This window comes from Anabrus simplex, chromosome 12 (genome assembly GCF_040414725.1).
Source record: "Anabrus simplex isolate iqAnaSimp1 chromosome 12, ASM4041472v1, whole genome shotgun sequence".
NCBI classification, from domain to species: Eukaryota; Metazoa; Arthropoda; class Insecta; order Orthoptera; family Tettigoniidae; genus Anabrus; species Anabrus simplex.
Genome location: NC_090276.1, coordinates 15657593 through 15679513, shown reverse-complemented (window position 1 = coordinate 15679513; position 21921 = coordinate 15657593). Strand labels below are relative to the sequence as shown.

General features: G+C 38.4%; 1 protein-coding gene across 1 annotated transcript in view; it reads left to right on the top strand.

The window, feature by feature from the left end:
• Positions 1-21921, top strand: part of LOC136884407 (uncharacterized) — a 125217-nt gene that overhangs the window by 60200 nt on the left and 43096 nt on the right. The window contains exons 8-10 of the mRNA XM_067156543.2: positions 1843-2202; positions 10184-10378; positions 12567-12746. Of these exons, the coding sequence (XP_067012644.2) occupies positions 1843-2202; positions 10184-10378; positions 12567-12746 (735 nt within the window). The remainder of the gene's footprint in view (positions 1-1842; positions 2203-10183; positions 10379-12566; positions 12747-21921) is intronic.

Below are 21921 nucleotides of genomic sequence, written 5' to 3'. Positions count from 1 at the left end.
TGCCCTTCATTTCTATAAACGTAGTTGTACAGTGAAACCTGTCTTTTTTTGGCATCAAAGGGATGTAGCTATTTGTCCTTTTCAGGCTGGGAGGTTGCCCATTCTAACTGTAAATTTAAGTGTATATGTGAATACTCTGCACATATTTTTTCTGGAATTTAGCAAAGATAAGCTTGGGTTCTCACTGATTGGTACCACTTTGCCCCAAACAATGGATTCTGTCGTCTGTGTCATCAGAAGCACGTTAGAAGTATGAACAATGTATTAAGTACGACTACACTTTCTCCTAATCGCTTTTCAGAATAAAGAAAAGCTTTGTGTTACTGAAGATGCAGGGAACATTGGAAACTTCACAACAGAAAGGAAGTACAATGTCGGAGAAAGTTTACTCCCAACTGGCAAAACAAAACAAACTCGTGTAAGGAAAGCAAGTAGTAATTGCCATGCATTTCACACAGCATGTTCCTATACAGCTAATACCAGAAATCACATTACGACCACACACAGGCGAAAGTAGCAAAATACATGACAATTCTGATTTGAGTGGGTTGGCTACCTAACAACACGAAGATTTGATGAGTTTCTTAAAACAAATGTATATTTAATTCTGTTTTGAAGTTCATTCATCATCATCATCGTCATTTCCCGTTATCCAGCTCCTGCCGGGTAGGAGCATTGTGAAAGTTCATTATGCAAGAAAAATTTCTTGTAAACAAAAAACATAAAGCATTTCTTTAAGAAATTTTCCTAGATTTAGGATGCACAGATTGTACAGTATGTGCATATACGGCACTGCTCCCAGTGTAGACCAATCAAGGATTTGCAGTGTTACCTAGGTTCCTTGCGCTCTCAGCGAAGCATAGTTTGGAATATAATCAGCATTCAGACTGATTGAGGGTAGCAAGCTGTCAATATGGAGGACAGTTCTACGAAGGTACTAGAGAAATCTCCAGAATTTTATTTGCAGTAGTTTTTTTTTTTTGTTACAGCATTTTAAATCAAAAGATAACTGGTTGTGAAGAGATTGCTTTACGACCCATGTAGTAAGTTTCTCTAGTCAACATTGAGATCTACAAATAGGGCACGAGTTACTCATCGTTTCTATATACTTCATATCGCATTTCTGACTTAATTATATATGCAGTAGTGTGCTGGTATTTCGCTCCCATCTACATCCTGTAAGACAACTCAGAAGAGGTGATGTTACAGTCAAATCTGCTAAAATGAAATGCAATTGCTCATCTTTAGGGTTTTCTTCTGTTCTCTGTTGAGAATTGAACCTGTAATCGATGGTCGGACACTCTACCACTGATCTACCGAAGAAGCTAATAAACCTATGGACATCCCAGTTCTTTCCGTATCAAGAGATAAATCAAGCTTTAAGACTCCCAGTTAGCTGTCCATGTCTTCAACTGAGAATGTCCCTAATGATCGTTGATCTTATAACTGTTTCTATATTATTTCAACTGAAACATAAATCTGTCCATATTTGAAGAGTGTCCATGTCTTGGGACAGTCGTTAAAGAAGGCTTCACTGTATTTGTCCATTAGTACTATTTATTTCAAACCTTAGTATCATAGTATGTTAAGCAGACACTGTTCAGAAAACTTATTGACACTTTAATGAAAATAGAGTGGAGTGTAAGTATTTTCAAGTTTGTAAATAAGCTGTGCAACTGGGCCAGTCCACGTACGTGTTACGGATCGTACCCATGATCCATACGAGTTGTTGGAAAAGCAGCTGAGAAATGAGACGATTACACTGTTGTCAAAATTGTAATCTTGAAGTTTGCTCTTTTAACTACCATAATCACTCTTCTATTTTTTTAAATTCTCTTCCAGATCCGCAATAATGTGTATTCAGTGGACATGCACATAAATCAGTACATCAGGCTCGTTGAAGAACTGCGTCTGAAAATCACCACACTGGAGAAGCAGCTTGAAGAGGAAAAGTCCAAGAAAGGCACAGACTCAGTGCCCCTCAGTGAGGTGCCATCAACTTCCAAGATCCGTGATATAGCTGCAGAGAATGAGTCTGTTACTAAATGGAAAGAGAAGTTAAATTTTCTCTTTGAGAAGATGGCAATCACTCAGTCAGATGTCCTCAAACTTGATGCCGAAATTCGCTTAACGGAACACAAAATCATGGTAAAGAAAGAGATACAAAAACGGCTTCAAAAGATCCGGACTACAGCATCCCAGGTTAGTTTTCCTCTTCATTTTTAACTATTTTTAAGTATTCCTTATTACTGTATTTGCAATATTATTATATACATGAGAATGTGTGTAACACAAGTTGTTAAAAGAAACATTTTGAAAAATTTCCCATATATTGACAATTTTTACCTTTTGTATAACTTCATATTTTCTTTTATATAAATTAGACTAGAAAAGGAGATTAAAAAAATGCAACTTAATAAGTCAAAACTGGTTAAGACGTCCCTCTGTAGCGCGTTTCCCTGGTTATTACATCATTATTCCGAAATTGCAGTCCATGCCCTATTGGATATATGTTAAAGAAACATGAATAGCACATTTACGATACTCTTTAGTATGTTACATGTAATAAATATCATTTTTGGTCCGTATTGATGATATTAGATTGAAATAATAACATTAAGTTATTTATTAGACCACCTAATCAATACAAAATCGTCTTGGATGATTTACATAAATTTGTTAGCTAATAGTGGGACATGTTTCGCCTTCCCTGAAGGCATCATCAGCCATAGTCTTAACCTTAAATTAAAAATAAGCGTCTAAATAACATGTAGTAATGAAATGAATTTTAAAAATCTTGAAGAGATTTGAAGTAAAATAACATTAAAAATAACAATGATGGTTTTAAAATACAATGTGATGAGATACAATAGTGGAAGTATTAACAAAATTAACATTAGAAGGCTGCTAAAATAAGTACAATGGATAAAACAACAGATTGTTATACAACAAGTAGTAAGATTGCATAAAAGTAAAGTTGATAGTCATGGCGGTTATAATTAGACGATGGCGAAAAATGTTATATAATCAAAGTAAAGAGGAGAGACCAACATTTTAATAAAGATAAAAATCTAAATGACACTATTGATAAAAAAAGCCCCTTGTATGAACAGATTCTTATTTTATTACGAGAATCAACTTCCCTCACCAACAAATTCTTAAAAATCTTCAACCTCACATCAATTAGAGTTCCCACCTCCCCTACAGCTAATATACCCCCCTCCCTTCCCCCCGCCGCTAGTACCTCTAATTCAAATACAACCAATAAACCCATAGCCACACCCACCGGAACATCGCTCCCTCCAATAGCCTTACACCGTTACAACACGCGCAGTAATACACTCTCTTCCTTCCCTCCCACCAATAGCAGCCCCACTCCAATAGTTACGTCAACGCAAGCAGATCCCCCTCCAGCACAAAACTTCATTTATAACACACGTAGCAAGAAGTCTACGGTTGCAAATTCTTCTAACTCATAATATTACAAGCTATCTTTGTCACCGTCAAATGGTAAGTGCATACGATTCTACTTCAATATTTTTCAAATATCTTTTCACACAATTAACTCTACGTTTCTTGCTTCCATTTACAGATTCCACTTTTATATGCTTTTTCAACTAGAATATCTACAGACTCACAATTTACAACATTTGAACATTACTTCAAATTTTGAGATGGTCCATAGTGATCCTATTTGAAACTGTTCTTCAACTTCTATTCACCAACTTCATATCCTCAACGTGTTCTACAACTTCACCATATGCATCTGACTTTCGTCTTTTATCTTCAAGATCATGATGAACTTTGGATCTCTCGACTAACTTTGACTTTTATTCTCTCCTCTTTACTTTGATTATATAACATTTTTCGCCATCGTCTAATTATAACCGCCATGACTATCAACTTTACTTTTATGCAATCTTACTACTTGTTGTATAACAATCTGTTGTTTTATCCATTGTACTTATTTTAGCAGCCTTCTAATGTTAATTTTGTTAATACTTCCACTATTGTATCTCATCACATTGTATTTTCAAACCATCATTGTTATTTTTAATGTTATTTTACTTCAAATCTCTTCAAGATTTTTAAAATTCATTTCATTACATGTTATTTAGACGCTTATTTTTAATTTAAGGTTAAGACTATGGCTGATGATGCCTTCAGGGAAGGCGAAACATGTCCCACCATTAGCTAACAAATTTATGTAAATCATCCAAGACGATTTTGTATTGATTAGGTGGTCTAATAAATAACTTAATGTTATTATTTCAACTCTTTAGTATGTTCGTAACATTCCCACCATAAGAAATTTAAATTAGCGTTCCCAGCCACGTTGTGTGCACGATGCACCAGCACGACTGGCCTGGGTGAAGATTTGGTAGAGAACGTAATTTCACCGCCTTAGCATGTCGGCCTACAGCTGCATGGAGCACCAGTCACGAATGAAGTGTTTGACACAAATAAAAAGACAGCGGGATCATCTAATAGGTCATACACTTAAGATGTGATGGGTCATAATAGAGGGTTCCATAAAGGGAATAAGTGCCGGCCCCGCGGTGTAGAGGTTGCGTGCCTGCCTCTTACCCGGGGGCCTTGGGTTCGATTCCCGGCCAGGTCAGGGATTTTTTTTACCTATATCTGAGGGCTTGTCCGAGGTCCAATTACAATTGAGGAGCCATCTGATGGGATGTGGCCTCGGTCTAGGAAGCCAAGAATAACGGCTGAGAGGATTAGTTGTGCTGACTACACAGCAGTTTGTAATCTGCAGGCCATTGGGCTGAGCAGCGGTCACTTCGTAGCCCATGGCCCTTCGGGGCTGTTGCGACATAGGGTATGGTTTGGTTTGGTAAAAGGGGGAAAAATTATAGGTGAGCATCAAGATTAGAGTGAAAATCCACAGCCCGTTTTTCAGTCATTCGACTGGGAATGGAATGAATGAAGCCCCCCATCTAGTGGCGAGGATAGGAATTGTGCCGGCTGCCGAAGCCTCTCGCACTCTTCTGGGGCAGTGATTGACTGCCAGATGAAATGAAATATTGGAGTGTGTTGCTGGAATGAAATATGACAGAAAACTGGAGTACCGGAGGAAAACCCGTCCTGCCTCTGCTTTGTCCAGTACAAAACTCAAATGCAGTGACCGGGATTTGAACCACGGAACCAGTGGTGAGAGGCCGGTGTGCTGCCACCTGAGCAGGGAGGCTGTGTACACGACAGCAAGCAAGACAGCTCGGCCGACCACGTTGCACAGGATGACTCTGAAGTTGCTCACGATTCAATTTTCTAGTGAGCTTTCACTTGAAGGTAGTACAACACCACTGGGGATCAGTTTTTTGTTCAGAACAGTATCAAAACTACTGTAATTGGTATATAACTCCTGATTGCTTCTCTATCTGAGCACTGGGGTATATAGAGCCAAAACTGGTTAAGACGCTTCTTGTTCGGACCGAAAATGAGATGACTTGCTAGACAGTTTACAAATGATGAAAACTTTGTTTATTGAGAAAGCGGATGCTAATCCACACACGAAACGTGTGCAAATAACTTCAGAGTCATCATGGCGAATCTAGAGTCTGAAGTTTCTCAATTATCTCTGTCACAGTAAATGCTATGTGCTGAAAGATGGATGTTGATATGTTACGATGATATTCTGTGCACAAACGTAACAGAAACAAGACCAATGGCGCTTCAAAAACAGACTAGTTATTCTTTGAAATTCAAGAGAAATAACAATCATTGCACTGATATCAAAAATATTTTTTAAATCTGATCCCGATATTTGGATCTCTTCTTCGCTAATTTTGTATTGGAGTCTTAGATAATTGGCATTAAATTGTCAGAAACATTGTAATTTGGTGAAAATTGTTAAGTAGATTACGGACATGTTTGTAAGACTCGCGTTAATTGGCACTTTTTTCGTAACATAGAATCGCACTAAGTGCACATGAACACAATATCATTGCACATCTTGGTATGATCTATCTCAGCTAACCATTCAATTACGGAGATGATAGTGTGTTTGAAGCTCGCCTCTTCCAAACATCCTTCCTTCCTTGTAACTGTCAATGCGCATTGTTGTGTGTATTTCTTGTTGACAATGCCCAGACATGTTTATAACATCGTAGATTCCTCTAATAATGAAATTTCCAAGTGGGCACAAATGGGTTAACAAGCACTGGTCTGTTTTGGCTTTGAGGAAAGTTATTTACCATATAATCTTGAATACCACCCGCACTGTTTTTTCAAAAATATCTCTTCCAAAATTGGGTGCGGGTTTTATTTAAAAATTTGGGAAATTTATCTTTCAGAATGCGCGTGAATCGGGCATCACTGCTGGCGCGGCTTGGCAACAAGGCTCTCTCTTCTCTCAGTGTACGCTACTTCCGCACTTGGAGTCAGTATCGCTCACGTTCTCAGAGTATCAGCATGAATTCCACAAAGTGTTTGCGATCTTTTACTGTGAGTGAGAAACTGAAAAGTAGTTCGGGAAGCAGAAATTATTGGAAATCGTGCCGCCGGTAGGAAATACGATATTGAGGAGTCGTGTATTTGCGATTAAAAAAAAAAGAATAATGTGCTATGATTATGTAGTGGTGATCATAGAGCTTTTCGTGGACTGAGTGTACAGTTTCTAGAAACTGAAGAAAAACTATAAACATGTGACAGAAAGGCGGGAATTGGGATATGGTGAGTCAACCGAAATGTGTCGGCTAAAGGCATTAGATATCGCAAATGAACTTTAATCGGAAGGGTTTAAGGCAAGCCGAGGATGGGTTTGTAATTTTTATAAAATAAATGGGTTGAGCATACAAAGGCGTAGCTCAATTTCACAACGTCTTCCTGGTGCCCACGATGAGAAGGTATTGTCGTTTCCAGTGTTGCCAACTCAGCGGATTTTACGCCAAATTTGGTGGATTTTAAAAGTTTAACGTTAAGAATTTCATACTTAGGTTCCGTATTGAAACAAGATTTACATCAAGGAAAGGACAATAAGTTCCACCTTTTCAATACTAGGCCTATATATTGTGTGAAAGTTTTACATAACAGTTAAAACATCACAACTTCTGTACGTTCGGTACCGGTTTTGACAGATTCCCTGTCACCATCAGCCAAGAATAATTAAACAAAGACAAGTATAGATCATGACTCTTATGGTGTGATTACAATGGTGGATTAAAAATATACATTATATGTTTAAAATAGTATACACATATACAAATTGAAGGTCAGTAAAATGGGAAGTCATATTTCTATAAGGTGTACACCTTATTATTTCTAATTAAAAGGTTAGCTTGTTGAAAGAAATTTTGTTCTTGTAATATATAGCGAAATTTGATTGTAGGCTTAAATCTGTAATACTTTAACTTTTTGACCAGTCGATTCATTGAAGTCATGTAGCCATGTTTGACACATTAAAAAGGTAAACAAACATTTAGTCAAATGGTGTTCCACATAAAATATGTACAATAAAATTCGATTGGAGCTTCAACTTGGACTCAAGAAAGGAAGAATTATATTAAATGTTCAATGCAAGCAGAAATAGATGAGTTAATTTTTCACTACGTATTGATGTTGATAGTTAGAATGTCCGTTGAACAGTTCAATATGTCGACTTATATTCTGGAATGTTGGTTTACATTAATTTTTTTTTTTTAGGAAATAGTGATTGAGGTTCTTGCTAAGGTGGTACTTGAAGATCTTGTGTTGTAAGTTGTGAATGCATAAATGGTTTGGCAAGATCCTGATCCAAGTCGGAACCTATAAAAATAAAACGCGATTCAAAGTTATATGTGAATCGGAAGGAGTTAAAATTCGCGAAATATTAGCGTAATGAAGGACTCGCCTCGGGTGCCAAGTTGATAGTAGATATATCGGAGTGGAACTAACAGGCTGAATGTGAAGAGACGGACCTCAGAAGGAAGCAAGGAGGGGCGGAGTTACTGAGTAAGGGGAAGAGGAGGCGCGGTGGAGGCGGGACTATAATCGGGTGGGCGCGGACGGCGGTAGGGGTAATATGTAAGCGTGTTATGGATTGTTTTGAAGATAGATTTTTGGGTATTTTAAGATTGTTCAATATTTTGATAAAATGATGATGATGACAGGGAATCTGTCGAAACCGGTACCGAATGTACAAAAGTTGTGATGTTTTAACTGTTATGTAAAACTTTCACACAATATATAGGCCTAGTATTGAAAAGGTGGAACTTATTGTCCTTTCCTTGATGTAAATGGATTTTAAAAGGGAACAGTGGATAAATTTTCCATTTAGCAGATGGCAGATTTTTTGACGGATTTTCAAACTTCTTTTAGCGATTTTCAGCGGTAATAATATCGCCTTTAGTCACCAGGGGAGGGGGGAAAAAAAATAGAACTTAGTATGGCACAATAGTCTGCTTATTTCTGTTGTATTGAACTTATGCTGCATACTACCCCACTCGTTTTCTAGACCATCTTTTGCCCACAGCCTTAGTCAGTATTTGTTACAATTGTTACTGTGCTCATGATTAGCCGGGTAGTGTCGTGTTTGATAACATGTTTCTTTTGACATCAGGTTCTTTTTGGTAAGTCGAAAGAAACGGTTATAAACTAGTCGGATATTTCGTAAAGAGTAGTTAAATAATTGAACTTTAAAAGACTAGTTGTTAGAGCTTCCCTGTGATGTCAAATTGGCAGTGCAATATAAAAACAATGAAAAGAGTAATCAAAGTGGAAACACTTTCGAAATAGATTTGAAAATTTCCATATGGTCTTTGCTGCTGTGAACTGCCAGCATATTATTTGAAAAAGAATAGTACCATGTGGCTTCATATGAAACTGCATGACCTCAACTCAGCACATCTATTTCAGAGCATATAGTGCGCGGAGGAGAAGATGATGAACTCCTGTTCTGAAACTGGTGAGTGCTGAGTTACTCTTTTATTAAAACAGCTGGTATATGCTATTTTGTTTGTTCGAAATTTAGCGGATTTTCAACTAATATTTAGTGGAGAAAATATTTATGGGTTGACAACACTGGTCGTTTCAGCATCACATAATTCGGTTGCAGAAGGAAAATGCATATTTGCTTTCCCAAATTGGCAGTGCAGATTAGGCGCCAGTCTACTTTGAAATACCTGTGGACAGGACTGTGTATGTTAAGGGTGTGAATAGTGTTACAATTAGAACAGGTGGTAATGAAAAACAACGGTGTATGGTAATGTTGTGTATTCTTGCCAACGGAACCAAATTGTCGCCGTACATTGTTCTCAAGCGAAAGACGCTTCCTAAAAATCTACCCGCTGGTGTTATCGTCAGATCTCGGAACTCCGGCTGGATGGACAGTTCACTTGTGGAAGACTGAGTAAAGTGTGTCTGGCAACGGGGCATTACTGGGACAAAAGAGCTTGCTTGTTCTCGACAGTTACCGTGGCCACACAACAGACGCTGTGAAGAAACATATCAAGGATGGGAAAACCGACCTAGCAGTCATTCTGGTCGGGATGACTTCTATGCTACAGCCGTTGTATGTCTGCGTGAACTGTCCATTTAAAGCAGCCTTGAAACAAGTCTATACAGAATGGACGGCGGCTGATAATTGCACACTGATGCCACCTGGTCGCATTCAGCGCCTGGAAGTTCAGCTGCTGTGTTTGTGGATTTTGATGGCGTGGAATCTTTTCCCTGGAGACCTCATACAGAAGAGCTTCAGGAAATGACATTTCTAATGCTATGGATGGCAGCGATGACATTTTGTGGGAAGGTGATGGTGATGAAAGTTCCGAAGTTGGTACTGATGATGATGATGATGAATGAACTCGTTGGATATCGTTCTGGAAATGTTTGCTTACTTTTATTTGTATTTTCTAATCATTTGATGTGTGTTAGCAAAGATTGTGAATAATTTTGACTTCACTTTTTTTTAAAAATTTTGTTCTTTCAAAATAAGGGTGCGGATCTTATTCGGTGGCGGGTGGTATTCGAGATTATACGGTAACATTTTCCTGCTTGCTGCATTGAAGGGCTTTATTCAGTAGCTCTTCGAAAACAAAATACAGATCAGAGTTGGTCCTTATTCCACCTATCAGAGTGAAATTTGCCTTTTCTTGGTCACCAGGCAAGCCTGTCTTTATAATAGTAGTAGTTTAGTTTAAGCTATTTTGCTGCTTGAAAAAAGTTGTTTTAAAGTGAAAACTCCTTCATTTAGTTTCAGAATTGTAATCGGGCCGAGGTTTTGGTAGCAAGACTGGAGCGTCAGCTGGAGGCATGCAAGAGAAACCGGAGCATTGCACGTTCATCAGTGTTTATGTGTGAAGGGGAACTGCTCTCTGCTAAGTCACAGATCGAGGAGGAAGGTCTTCTTAATGAACTAAAGGAAACTCTGGACCTGCACCAGAATATGGTAAGTGATATGATAGTGAAATTCAATCTCTCAGCTGAGAAATTGAGAAAGCCAGGATTTATTATTATGATTATTATTATTATTATTATTATTATTATTATTATTATTATTAATATTATTATTATTATTATTATTATTATTATTATTAATGAAGAAAATCAGGTGCTTAATTTATAGTTTCTTACTTAACTCATAAGTTTCCAAATGGTGTCAGTCACGGCAATCGGCAGTAATAGAGATCCCATCTTTTTGCAACTTAAAAATTAGTTTCATTCCCAACTATAGAGTCCAAACAGTGAGAATCTGTTCGCAAATACTTACTGAAGATGGTCTCTGTTATTCCCAGTTTTGTATTTGTAATCGAGGCCACCCCTTCTGAATAAAGCGGTGGTGTAAAAAGCGTGCCAACCCACCAGCATATGTTGAGAGTTGTACTTCCGAATGTAATACATAGTGACTGGAAGCACTCTTTGGATAGTTGCAGCTATTGAGAATCAGACCTTTATTTCTAAGTATATTTCATGCTTGTTCTCTGCATTTATCACATTTTATCTGCATTTTCTTAAACAGCTGTAATTGAGATAAGAGACCGCATTGTTTAGGTTGTATGTGCTATTAAGTGCCTGTCTAGTGTAGAGGTTCGACTGAAAGAATAAAAATAAGAGGAAAGATTGTCACATTTATGGGTATCTACAGGTGTGGTGGTAATAAGTTTTATTATAATAGGTTGTAATTTCGCACGTGCATCGTCGCGAGCAGAGCTCGTCATTTGATTCATATGCCACGAGTAACTATGATGAGCTAGGGTCGTCAAATGATGCGATTGGGTTAATAAGAAATATTGAACTAAAATATTGATATTCCGTTAAGTTTTACTGTTTTCAAACTAGTTAATATTTCCTAATGCAATAAAGTAACTTAAAATATATTTTATCGTTCTACTTACCTCAAAGTGACTACACCTTTTCTTCTGGTGTGATGCACTTTCTCATTTTGGTATCTTCCCCGGTATTATCAACCTTTATCAACGACAATAATTCAAAGAAAGACGATTTAGACATTCTTAAGTAATTAAAAAATGTATTGTCGTCTGAATACAGTTTATCAAAAAGAGTAGTGCAAGCCTTTTAGATTCCCTTAATGATAACATAGGATGTACATGCATCTTTCTCTCCCTTCGCCTTCTCTTCTTCATCGAAAGTACGAGGACCGTATACGTATACTTGTTGTCCGACATGTTCTCTCATCACTATTGCACAGTAGACCGACCGCATGATGGTCAAAATGAATGGTGGCGCGACTGCTGCCCAGTGTAATAGGCTCGGTATGATACAATGCCCCGCCACAACTCTCCGCCACTTGTGGCAGCCAACGCGGTCGCGGGGCATGGCAGCCAGACAGCAGCCAGTTTGTGGCGATGCCACCGGCTGCCCTAGTCTAATAAGCTCCATAACAATCAATGCCCAATGACAAGCAGCGCCACCTGGCGGCCTAGTGTAATAAGGGCTTTCATTGCAACATTCGTACTGAGGTCATTGTAATGACCTATGTTGGCTTCTGTTCAGAAAACTATAAGGACAGTCATTCTGAGAACTCGGCAGCGAAGCATGGGTACCTCAGTTATTTGATATTTATAGCATTGCGCTTTGAATAATCGCAAGGGCGCTTGATGCAATATATTAATCTATGCATTTGCTAAGTAATGATATCTAAGTGCATGACTGATTCATACATGCGGAGCATGAGTTCATACTATTTTCGGAAGGTTTATCAGAGACCGATCATTCTTCCTGTAAGAGAATAGAGATGTGTAATTTTTAGGCTTGTAGCCTCGTATAGTAAGTCAGGCTTTGAGACAATGTTATAAATATATCATAGTACTGTATTGTGCAAGACATGTAGAATAAGCAGTTTTGACCAATTATATCTCCTGATGTTCATACCAGAATCTCCTGATTTTTGTTTTGTAAAGTTGGCAGGTATATATGTACTATGGCGACGGCATTCTACGTGATATATTGCGTGGCAGGCGCATTGTTTGACAGTTTTAGAGTTAAGAGAATACTTTAAAGTTTTGGACATGTTCCATTTCTGGGAAGAACTCAGTTTCCTGAGGACTCCGAACCTTTTCAATTCATACACATTAATGTATTCTGTTTTTCTTTGATTTTGAACACTTTGTTTTCAGATGGAGAAAAATGCCCTGTCCATCAAGATGGAGACAGCTGAGAAACTCGCTACGCTACAGCATAGCGAGATTATGAACAGAGACAAAATCATTTTGGAGATGGCTTCCACACTGGAGCATTTCTACACTGTTCTGGTGGATTCAGATAAAGTAACTGGCAGCATGAAGGACAAGTTCTTGGTAAGTGATGTCCATGAGCATGATGAAATACTATAAATTTTAATGGCTATTGTTTGTGTCAGTAATGCAACAATAATTTATCTCAGAGAATGAAAAGGAATAAGTGACAAATCCGGTCATGTTCTGGAAGATAGTTACAGGATTGGAACATGGATGATGGATCGGTGTGGGAAGCAACAGAAAGAGGTTTTTTTTTAATATATTGACTGTATATTCTATTTTTAACATTGAAGATGAACCAATGGGGCTGAAATATTTACAAACTGTGTGAATTTTCTTCCTTAATTTTCCTTTTAAGACTAACTTTTGTTGACTAAAGTGGATGGATTATATTTTTCTTTTTTGTAAATTACCTTATTGTCAACACCTTCAGTCAGCCAAAAAAATGAAGATATACATGGTCTATGCCAATCATGGCAACTGCTATGAAATAGACTATGTACTGGTAAGAAAAAGCTTCATAATTGTATGAAAACGGCCAGAAGCTACTCTGCAGTCGACATACTCAAATCATTATTCTGTGTTGATGGATAGGCGGATAAAACTTTAAAAAAGGCAAATACAAAAAGTGAAGGGAAGGCAGAATTCCGTAATGATTAAGGATAACAGCGATGCCCAAGAGCTGTTAAAATACAGTAGAAGTCCGTTATAGCGAGAATTCATAACAGTGAAAAATTTACTCGCTATAACGGATTGTCGTTATATCCGATTTTTGTATAAAAGTCGGGAAAACCCTTCATGCCCTCTAAAATCGGTATGAAACGGCAATCAGTTTGTTCAAAACTTGCGTTTCCTCAGATGATATCCATACTACGGCTTACTTGTTTGTTATTTTTCGTAATCCGATACTACATGAAAGTGTATGTTTAATTTAATTCTGAATATATAGTTCCGTATTTCTCCGAATCCAAGATGAGCCCCACTTTTACCTTCAAAAAATTTAAATCAGGCTCAAAAAGAAGTTTGTAAAATCATACAGACCTACGCATTTTTAGACTATTTTTAGACTCCGAACATTGAATTTCGCCACGCCGTATTTCATTTTTTTTGCGGCTGCACAATTATTCTTTATTTCCGCGGGTTAAAGGACCATTAACTTAACATTGGCATCATAATACCGAAGAGAACTCGTTGAAAATGTTCCGGCAATACCTATTCCATGCGTCTCTACAATACAAAGATCCATCAGGAAATTATTCTTGCTGTCTATAAAACTGTTACTTTTACGCAGCGTCAGATATAACCGGCTACCGCTACACGCACGTCTCGCTTGTTGGTTGCGGCCAAATTCAACGGCTAGCGATGTATAGGCCTAATCACGAACGTTGAAAGTCAACGAACGAGTTTATTGCGCCACGGTATGGCAAGCTGCCCTTGTGTTTTTTGTGCACATACCTCACAATTTAATCATCGACTTCTTTAAAACGTCCTTGTTGCGGACCACTGAATGCATTTTTGGTACAGTACGCATTTTTTTAGCTTCGCGCTAACGCCAAATATTGGCTTTAGTTAGGCCTATGCCGTATTTTCTTGCAGCTGCACAATTATTCTACATTTCCGAGTGTTTAATAAACATTAACTTAAAAATTGGCATAATATCGACTAGAACCCTTTGAAAATTTGCCTGCAATACCTTTTCCATGTATCTTTACAATACGACTATCCATCACGAAAACATTCCTGCTGTCTCTAAACCTTAATTTTACTAAGCGTCAAGTAAAATAGACGTGTTATGACTCTGCCTCTGAGTAGCCATGGCTTTTCTAAGAATTCTTAGGGTCGCATGTTTTGATGGCGTTCTGCAGGTTTGAGAAACACACAGGCACTGTGTACTGTAGAACCGGTAGCGATGTGTAGTAAAGAGGCGGTCGTTTGTCAATGAGTTCTGTGCGCGTGTGAAAAGAAGCAGCGTGGTTACCGCGGTAGTTGCCAGGGGTATCCATTAACTTACTGTTAGGCCGCGAATGCAACAACCCTTGAGCTTTCGCATGAGATTCTGAGAGAGAAAAAAAAAAGTACTGGATTCGGAGAAATACGGTATCACTCCAGAGATTTCTGTGGCAAACACCTCAGCTTTCTTCTTCAAACAGTCACCTAACCTAACCGTATATGTAGCCTATCATGAAAACATATGTGAAACGCATGTAGAGAAATAACCTCCTCGCGAAAATTTTTACATGTAAATAGCCGTAACTAGACGCGAGAAGATATGAAATATCCTCTGAAATCAGTGAGGTACCGTACTCTGCCATATCTTGAGGTGTATGACATTCTTACGTAATTTCCCTATATAACACTAAAACTAAGATCGTTTATTCAGTCTTTATTTTTACGATTTAACAACTGCTATCGGCCTCGTTACTTACCCATTTATTACGAAAACGTGTTATACTCATTCATTTCGAACTTTCTTCAGAGAGCAGCAGTCAGTGGGTATTACTGATCAACTCCAACATCGCCTTTGAATGTCAACGAGAGAGCTCGCAAATGCATAAAGTGAGAAAACTATACCGTACCGAAGATGATCGATCGCATTTTGTTGCAAACGTTTCAGTTTTCTTGTTCAAACAGCGTCACGTATCCTAACTTAACCGTACTATACGTATGATGAAAACACACTTCAAGCGCCGGTAGAGAAATTATACCTTTCTCGCTATAAATTTTCATAATAGCCTTTCCGTAATTTAACCAGACGCGACAAAATACAAACTAACCTATGAAATCAATTAAGCACTCTGCCATATCTCAAGGTGTATCCCATTCTTACTTAATTGCAGTATTTAGCCTCAAAATTAAGCGGTCGTTTAGTCAGCCTTAATTTTTAACGAGTTAACAACCGTTATCGGACATGTTATTTACGCATTTATAACGAAAATATGTTCTCTTTCATTTCGAATTTTCTTTACGGAACAGCTATCGACGGATATTACTGATCGACTCCGACGTCGCCTTCGAATGTTGACGAGAGAAATCGCTTGCGCACATAGTGAGGAAACGATGCCGAAGGTAATAGATCGCATGCAATATCATCGCTGGGGTGCATAAATATCGGTAACGGAAAAAATCGCGCACGCTTAATCGCTCGTAATGACGGATGCTCCAGTGTTGGGGTCCTCACTGTACCCGAAGGACGATACACAGTTTAATATAGGAATTTTGAAGGGACAGAAAAAACTCGTCGGTATAACGGACTTCCCGTTATATGCCGTACTCGCTATAGCGGACTTCTACTGTATATAAGTAATAGTGCTTTTATGAAATGCGCAAATGATGCAGATATTAAAGAAAAATGGAAGACATTTGAAGAAGTGATGGAGGCATCAAGAATGTTTGGGAAATGATCCCATCATCATCATCCTCCTTATCATTAAACTGCCTCCAGTCACCTGGGTGCCGTACAAGAGCGCTCTCTTTGTCTATGCAAGTACATTTCTACCTTCTGAACTTGGTGCCATTCCACTCCTCTTCCTTCCAGGTCCTGCTTTACTCAACTGATCTACCATTTCCTTGGTCTGCACTTTTGTCTTCCAGTTCCTTTTCTAGCTTTTCTCATTTGATCCATCCTTTGTACATGGGCATACCAATTGAATCTTGATCTTCCCATACAAGCCTTAAATAAGGATTGATGGGGGAAATGAAAGAATTCTGGGGGTCAAGGTGAATACAGGAATTATAGGGATAAGATAAATTTGGAAACCAAGAGAGAAAGGGTTGGACAGTACTGTCATCATTTCCCCTTATCCACCTCCTGCCGGGTCAGGGTATTTATGGCACTTCTCCATCTTCCTCTTTCCTTCCACCATTCCTCATTCACGATTTTGTCCCAGTCTAAATTTAGTCTTCTTATGCCTCCTTTTCACTGATTTGATACACCTTATTCTGGGTCTTCCTCTTGCTCTCTTGTCCCTGCACTTTGCCTCCAGCATCTGTTTTGGAATTCTCTTCTCCTCCATCCTTTTTTCACGTCCAAATCACCTTAGTTTATTCTTTTCCACTCTGATTTAGCTTTCCTATCCCAACTTCCTAACATCTTCATTTCTCACTCTGTCTTTCATTGTCTTTCCTATCATACTATTTAATACTTTCCTCTCAATGGCTTGAATTCTACTCTCTTGCCTGCTAATGTAAGTCCAAGTCTCTGCTGCATAGGTCAGTATGGGTACATAATACATTTTGTACATTGGTTGGACAGTATTTTGTATGCAAAAAATAGAAGATATGGCCAAGGGTAAAACAGAACAAGCCTACCCAGAAATAGGAAGAAAGTTCAAGAGATAAAAGATGGTGGAAACCTTGAAGTAATAACAGATGAGAAAGAAATGCAAAAACTGTGGCGAAGATCTATAGAGGAACGGTACAAAGGGAACAAAATAAATGGAGATACGGAAAATGTTGACAAGAATGAGACTGACTGAAAATATGGCTTCCAATTGAGGTAGCTAAATAAAATTCAGGAAACTCAACCCTCAGAATCTGTTGGATACGACACCTTCCGAACACGCTGTCTGGCTAGCACGCCCGTAGCGACACCACTGCAACCTATCATGTGAGAACCATAAATGCAGTGCCAGCATAGTAGGGGAGGTTTACATCTCCACTTGCTGCTAATGCTGCTGTATATGGTAATTTTTGACTGTCGAGTTTCCTGAATTTTATTAAGAATGAGACTGGACCACCAATACTACAAAACAAAGAGCATTAAGATAAAAGACCATAAAACTTCAGGAACTAATAACATCACAGGAGAAATTTTCAAAACTGTTGGAATAAAAGCTGAACTCTTGTTTGCAGTGGCGGTTTGTGATATTTTACTGTGGCAGGGCTGTGCCACCATCTCTTTCCCCACCCTCATCGGTCCAGTTTTCACTGACCAGCACCACAATACTTTTAGATTAGGAAGAACAGTATGGCTTTAGACCAAATAATCAACAATAGACTTGATATTTACAGTGCGAATGATAATGTAAAATATCTGGAAAGGAACAAGGAAATCATATTCGTATTTTTGGATTTGGAAAAAGCTTATGATACAGTTAAGAGAAAACATGTATGGGAATGCCTACTGAAAAGGAATGTACCATAATCATTAATTAACAAGATAAAAATGTTCTATCATGAGAGTAAAAGCAGTGTACAAGTGGGGAGTGGTGACTGAAACAGTTTATACAAAAAAGGTCTCAAGCAAGGAAGTGCACTGTTGCCATTATTGTTTATTATATTGATGGATGAAATCATAAAACGTGTAAAACAAAGCATCAGTAGTGATGAAGTGAATGCTTTGGTATTTACAGATGATGTGGTGATTTGGGGAAAGGGAGAAAAGGAAGTACGAAAGAGACTGGACATTTGGAATGACAATCTGAAGGAGTTTGGAATGGTAATTAGTAAAAAGAAAACTGTAGTCATGCACTGTAGAAAAGAGAAAGAGAAGCCAAGTGAACATAGATAGGGAATGGTGAGAGAATAATGGAAGTAATAAAATCAACCCTGAAATTAATAAGAATAAGTAAAGGTACAACATTTTATCACCAAGTCAGAGAGCTATTATGGGATGACAACAGTATTTCATACCAACTGTAAGATACGGACTAGAAACGCTGGTAACTAATAAGAGACAAGATAGTAAGATCCAAGCAGCAGAAATGAAATTTTTAAGAACATTGGTTAAAAAGACAAGGAGAGACTTTGAAATATTAAAATCAGAGAAGAGCTAAATATAGTATCGTTAGTACAGAACATACAGAAAGCAAGACTGAGATGGTTCGGACATGTAAAACGAATGGGAAAGGAACGGGTAGCAAGAAGTGAATTGGAAAGAGACGTTAACCTCTTCAGTGGCATACCCAAGAAATTCTCGGGTGGCACATGCCTGCCCATAACGTCACAGCCCGAGAAATTCTCGTTTAGCTGCAGTGTTCATTTTGCGATCGCCCAATAATTTCTCGGGTACTCTGATCTCTTTGGAAAATGTTTTCCAGCATTCTCAACAGATGGCGGGAGAATTCCCAGCTGTATTCACAAAGCGTCTGGCCTATAATAGGCCTTATCTTCTCTACTTTACATATACAACCTCTGCCCAGCTGACGAGGTAAACAGTAATGGCGAGTGTGAAATGGAAGAGAAATTTGTCTGAAGACAAAATAAGGAACTACATCAAAGATGAACCTCGTAAGTGACATTAGTATTTCTGATAGTAGCGATAATGATTCTATTGATTCTTCAGATGATGACCTTAGTAATTCTACAGTAGTGAAAGTGAAGAAGATATTATGTCAGAAGCTAAGGTAATGGTAGATGTTGAATATACATTCGTGTGGAAAAAGTGTAAGCCTGGGGATAGTGTGCAACCTAATATTTCATTTATGGGAAATCCTGGTGTGAGGGTTGGATTATTACCAGAGGTGAGTGTGATTGACTTTTTTGAACCGATTCTAACTGATGTTGTAAATTTGAGTGACCGAAAAAAAAAAATTCGTTGGCCCTATGCTAAAAGTGCATTGAAAAACTTGTAAAAGAAGGAAGTCAAAGAGAGGCTGAACACCTGGAATGAACATTTGAAAGCACACGGATTAACAATAAATAAATCGAAAACTGTTACTATGTCTGTCAACAGGCGGCAGAAGAAGAAAGGAGAAATAATTCTGGAAGGTACACAGCTGGAAACAGTAGACCAATATAAATATCTTGGGTGCATCATTTCAAGTGATAACAGAATACAGCATGAGGTTAACAACCGCATTCAAAAATCAGCTCAGTTTTACCATCAAGTTCGGAACCTCCTCTGGAACGAACAAGTTCCCTTAAGATCAAAGCAGATTCTATTCCAATTATACTTCACCCCCGTAATAACATATGGCTTAGAAACCTGCACAATAACCCAGCAAGTGGATAGCAAACTACAAGCAGCAAAAATGAAGTTCCTACGAACTATGGTACAGAAGACAAAAAGGGACAGGGTAAGGAATGGAAGAATAAGGGAGGAAGCTGGTGTGTACCCATCCCTGAATGGAAAAAGTGACAAGGGCCCGTTTGAAATGGTTTGGCCATGTCAAACGAATGGACGATAGGAGGACAGCAAAACAATGGCTACACAGTCGTGGCTGGAAAACGACAGGTAGGAAGACCTAGGAAGAGATGGCTGGACCAAGTGAAGGAGGACATAGGAACAAGAGGAGTCAGCTGGGATGTCGTCTTGAGAGAAGAGTGGTACATGGACAGACAGAAGTGAAGAGTGCTCGTAAACCTCACCTGGCTAACTGGAGTGGAAAACTGATGCGTGTTGCTGATGGGGATAATACAAAAGCCTGAAATAAAAACCTATTGCTCACAGGACAATATACTCAAAACACCAATATTTTATGAAACTATATCACAGGCCTACAGTAGAAAGTGTAAATAGAGTGTAAAGTAAGATTTTATTTTTTTTGCTAGGGGCTTTACGTCGCACCGACACAGATAGGTCTTATGGCGACGATAGGAAAGGCCTAGGAGTTGGAAGGAAGCGGCCGTGGCCTTAATTAAGGTACAGCCCCAGCATTTGCCTGGTGTGAAAATGGGAAACCACGGAAAACCATCTTCAGGGCTGCCGATAGTGGGATTCGAACCTACTATCTCCCGGATTTTATTAACCTTGAATAATATATGAATGTGTTCCCTTAATAATTGTTACTCATTCCTTGCTTCCTAAAAATAAATAATTTCCTCTGAAAAAACCTCACTTATCTGGCACAGGAGGTCCGCCAAAATCTGCCACCGAAAGGGTTAAGGGAAAGAGACCAGTCGGAAGACCGAGAAGAAAGTAGAGGATCAGATTTGCAAGGACATTAGAGAAGGTGGATTGGATGTGGTGGAAGTAATGGAGCAGAAAAAGTGGAAGGACGTAAAGGAGTGGAGGAGGCTTGTTAACCACACCCGGGCAACTGGAGTGGGACATTGATGATGATGATGATGATGATGATGATGAATATGATGACGCTGGCTGAATAGAAATCTGCTTGCACTAAAACATTTACTACACTTAAATGGCATTGACAGGCTAACAGCTAATGCAATCCCGACTACTATGTCATTGCACTGTTTCACTGATCACATTCACAAGTGATAATAATCACATTCATGAAAACACACAAATAGTGTGCACTTCCGAATTTCTCTCTCCTTGCTCAAATTTCGAAGCATGACGTATTTAACAATTTGACCACCCTACAACTAGTGCCGTCACGTTATGGTTACATTTTAAATCTTTATTTTAGGTTCTTCGTAGAACTGAATTGTTTAAATAGTCAGTATAATGGAATTTATCGTTTTGTAAAATGTAAAATGATTTGGAATTTATCTCACAGTAATTAATATAAGACATGGGGGGTGGGAAAAGCCTAGGTATATTGTAAAGTTGTTGGCGATGTTGCTGAGAGCTCTGCCATTCAAAGCTTACACCCTCCTGCACTCTTCTTTCCCCTGACAAGCCAATATTATCCTTGCAGGATCCTCTTGCACTCCGCACACTTGTTAACTCGTGGGAGCTATTGAGGGCTCTGCTGCCAGTCTGAGCGCCTCAGGACTAAAGAGAAAACATTGTGCTTGCTGGACAGCAGCCATGGGCTAAAGTCTTTGCCATTTTCTTGAAAATAGAAAAGCGAAATCTCTACAGCTGAAATAATAAAATTAGTTAGACTTCGCTACATTTATCTAGCTCTATGTAATCAATTACAGAGCGAGGTAATGTTAAATGTTTTTGAAAAGGTGGCGGGGTGGTGCCCAAAAGCCTATAAATAACACTAGTATGTTTTTATTATTCTCACCTATTCAGTACAATACAATCTTAAAAGTTAGGACTTTGTCCTTATCAAAATGTTAATATAAAATTAATACATTGGATGCTACACGTTTCGCCTATCAATAGTAGGCATCATCAGCCATTTTTTACCTTAGGAATAGATCAGGTACCTGATTAGGAATGACTTATGAATACTGTTAAATCATACGAAAAGAAAGTGGAGGAAAATTTTCTGTAAGATCAGTTACGCTTTTGAAGAAACAAAGGAACATGAGAAGCTACGTCTTCGAATAATTATAGAAAAAATGCTGAGACTTAACAAAGAGGTCAATGATAGCTTTCATTGACATGGAAAAGGCATCTGACAGTGTGTAATTATTGAAACAGTATGTCCAAATT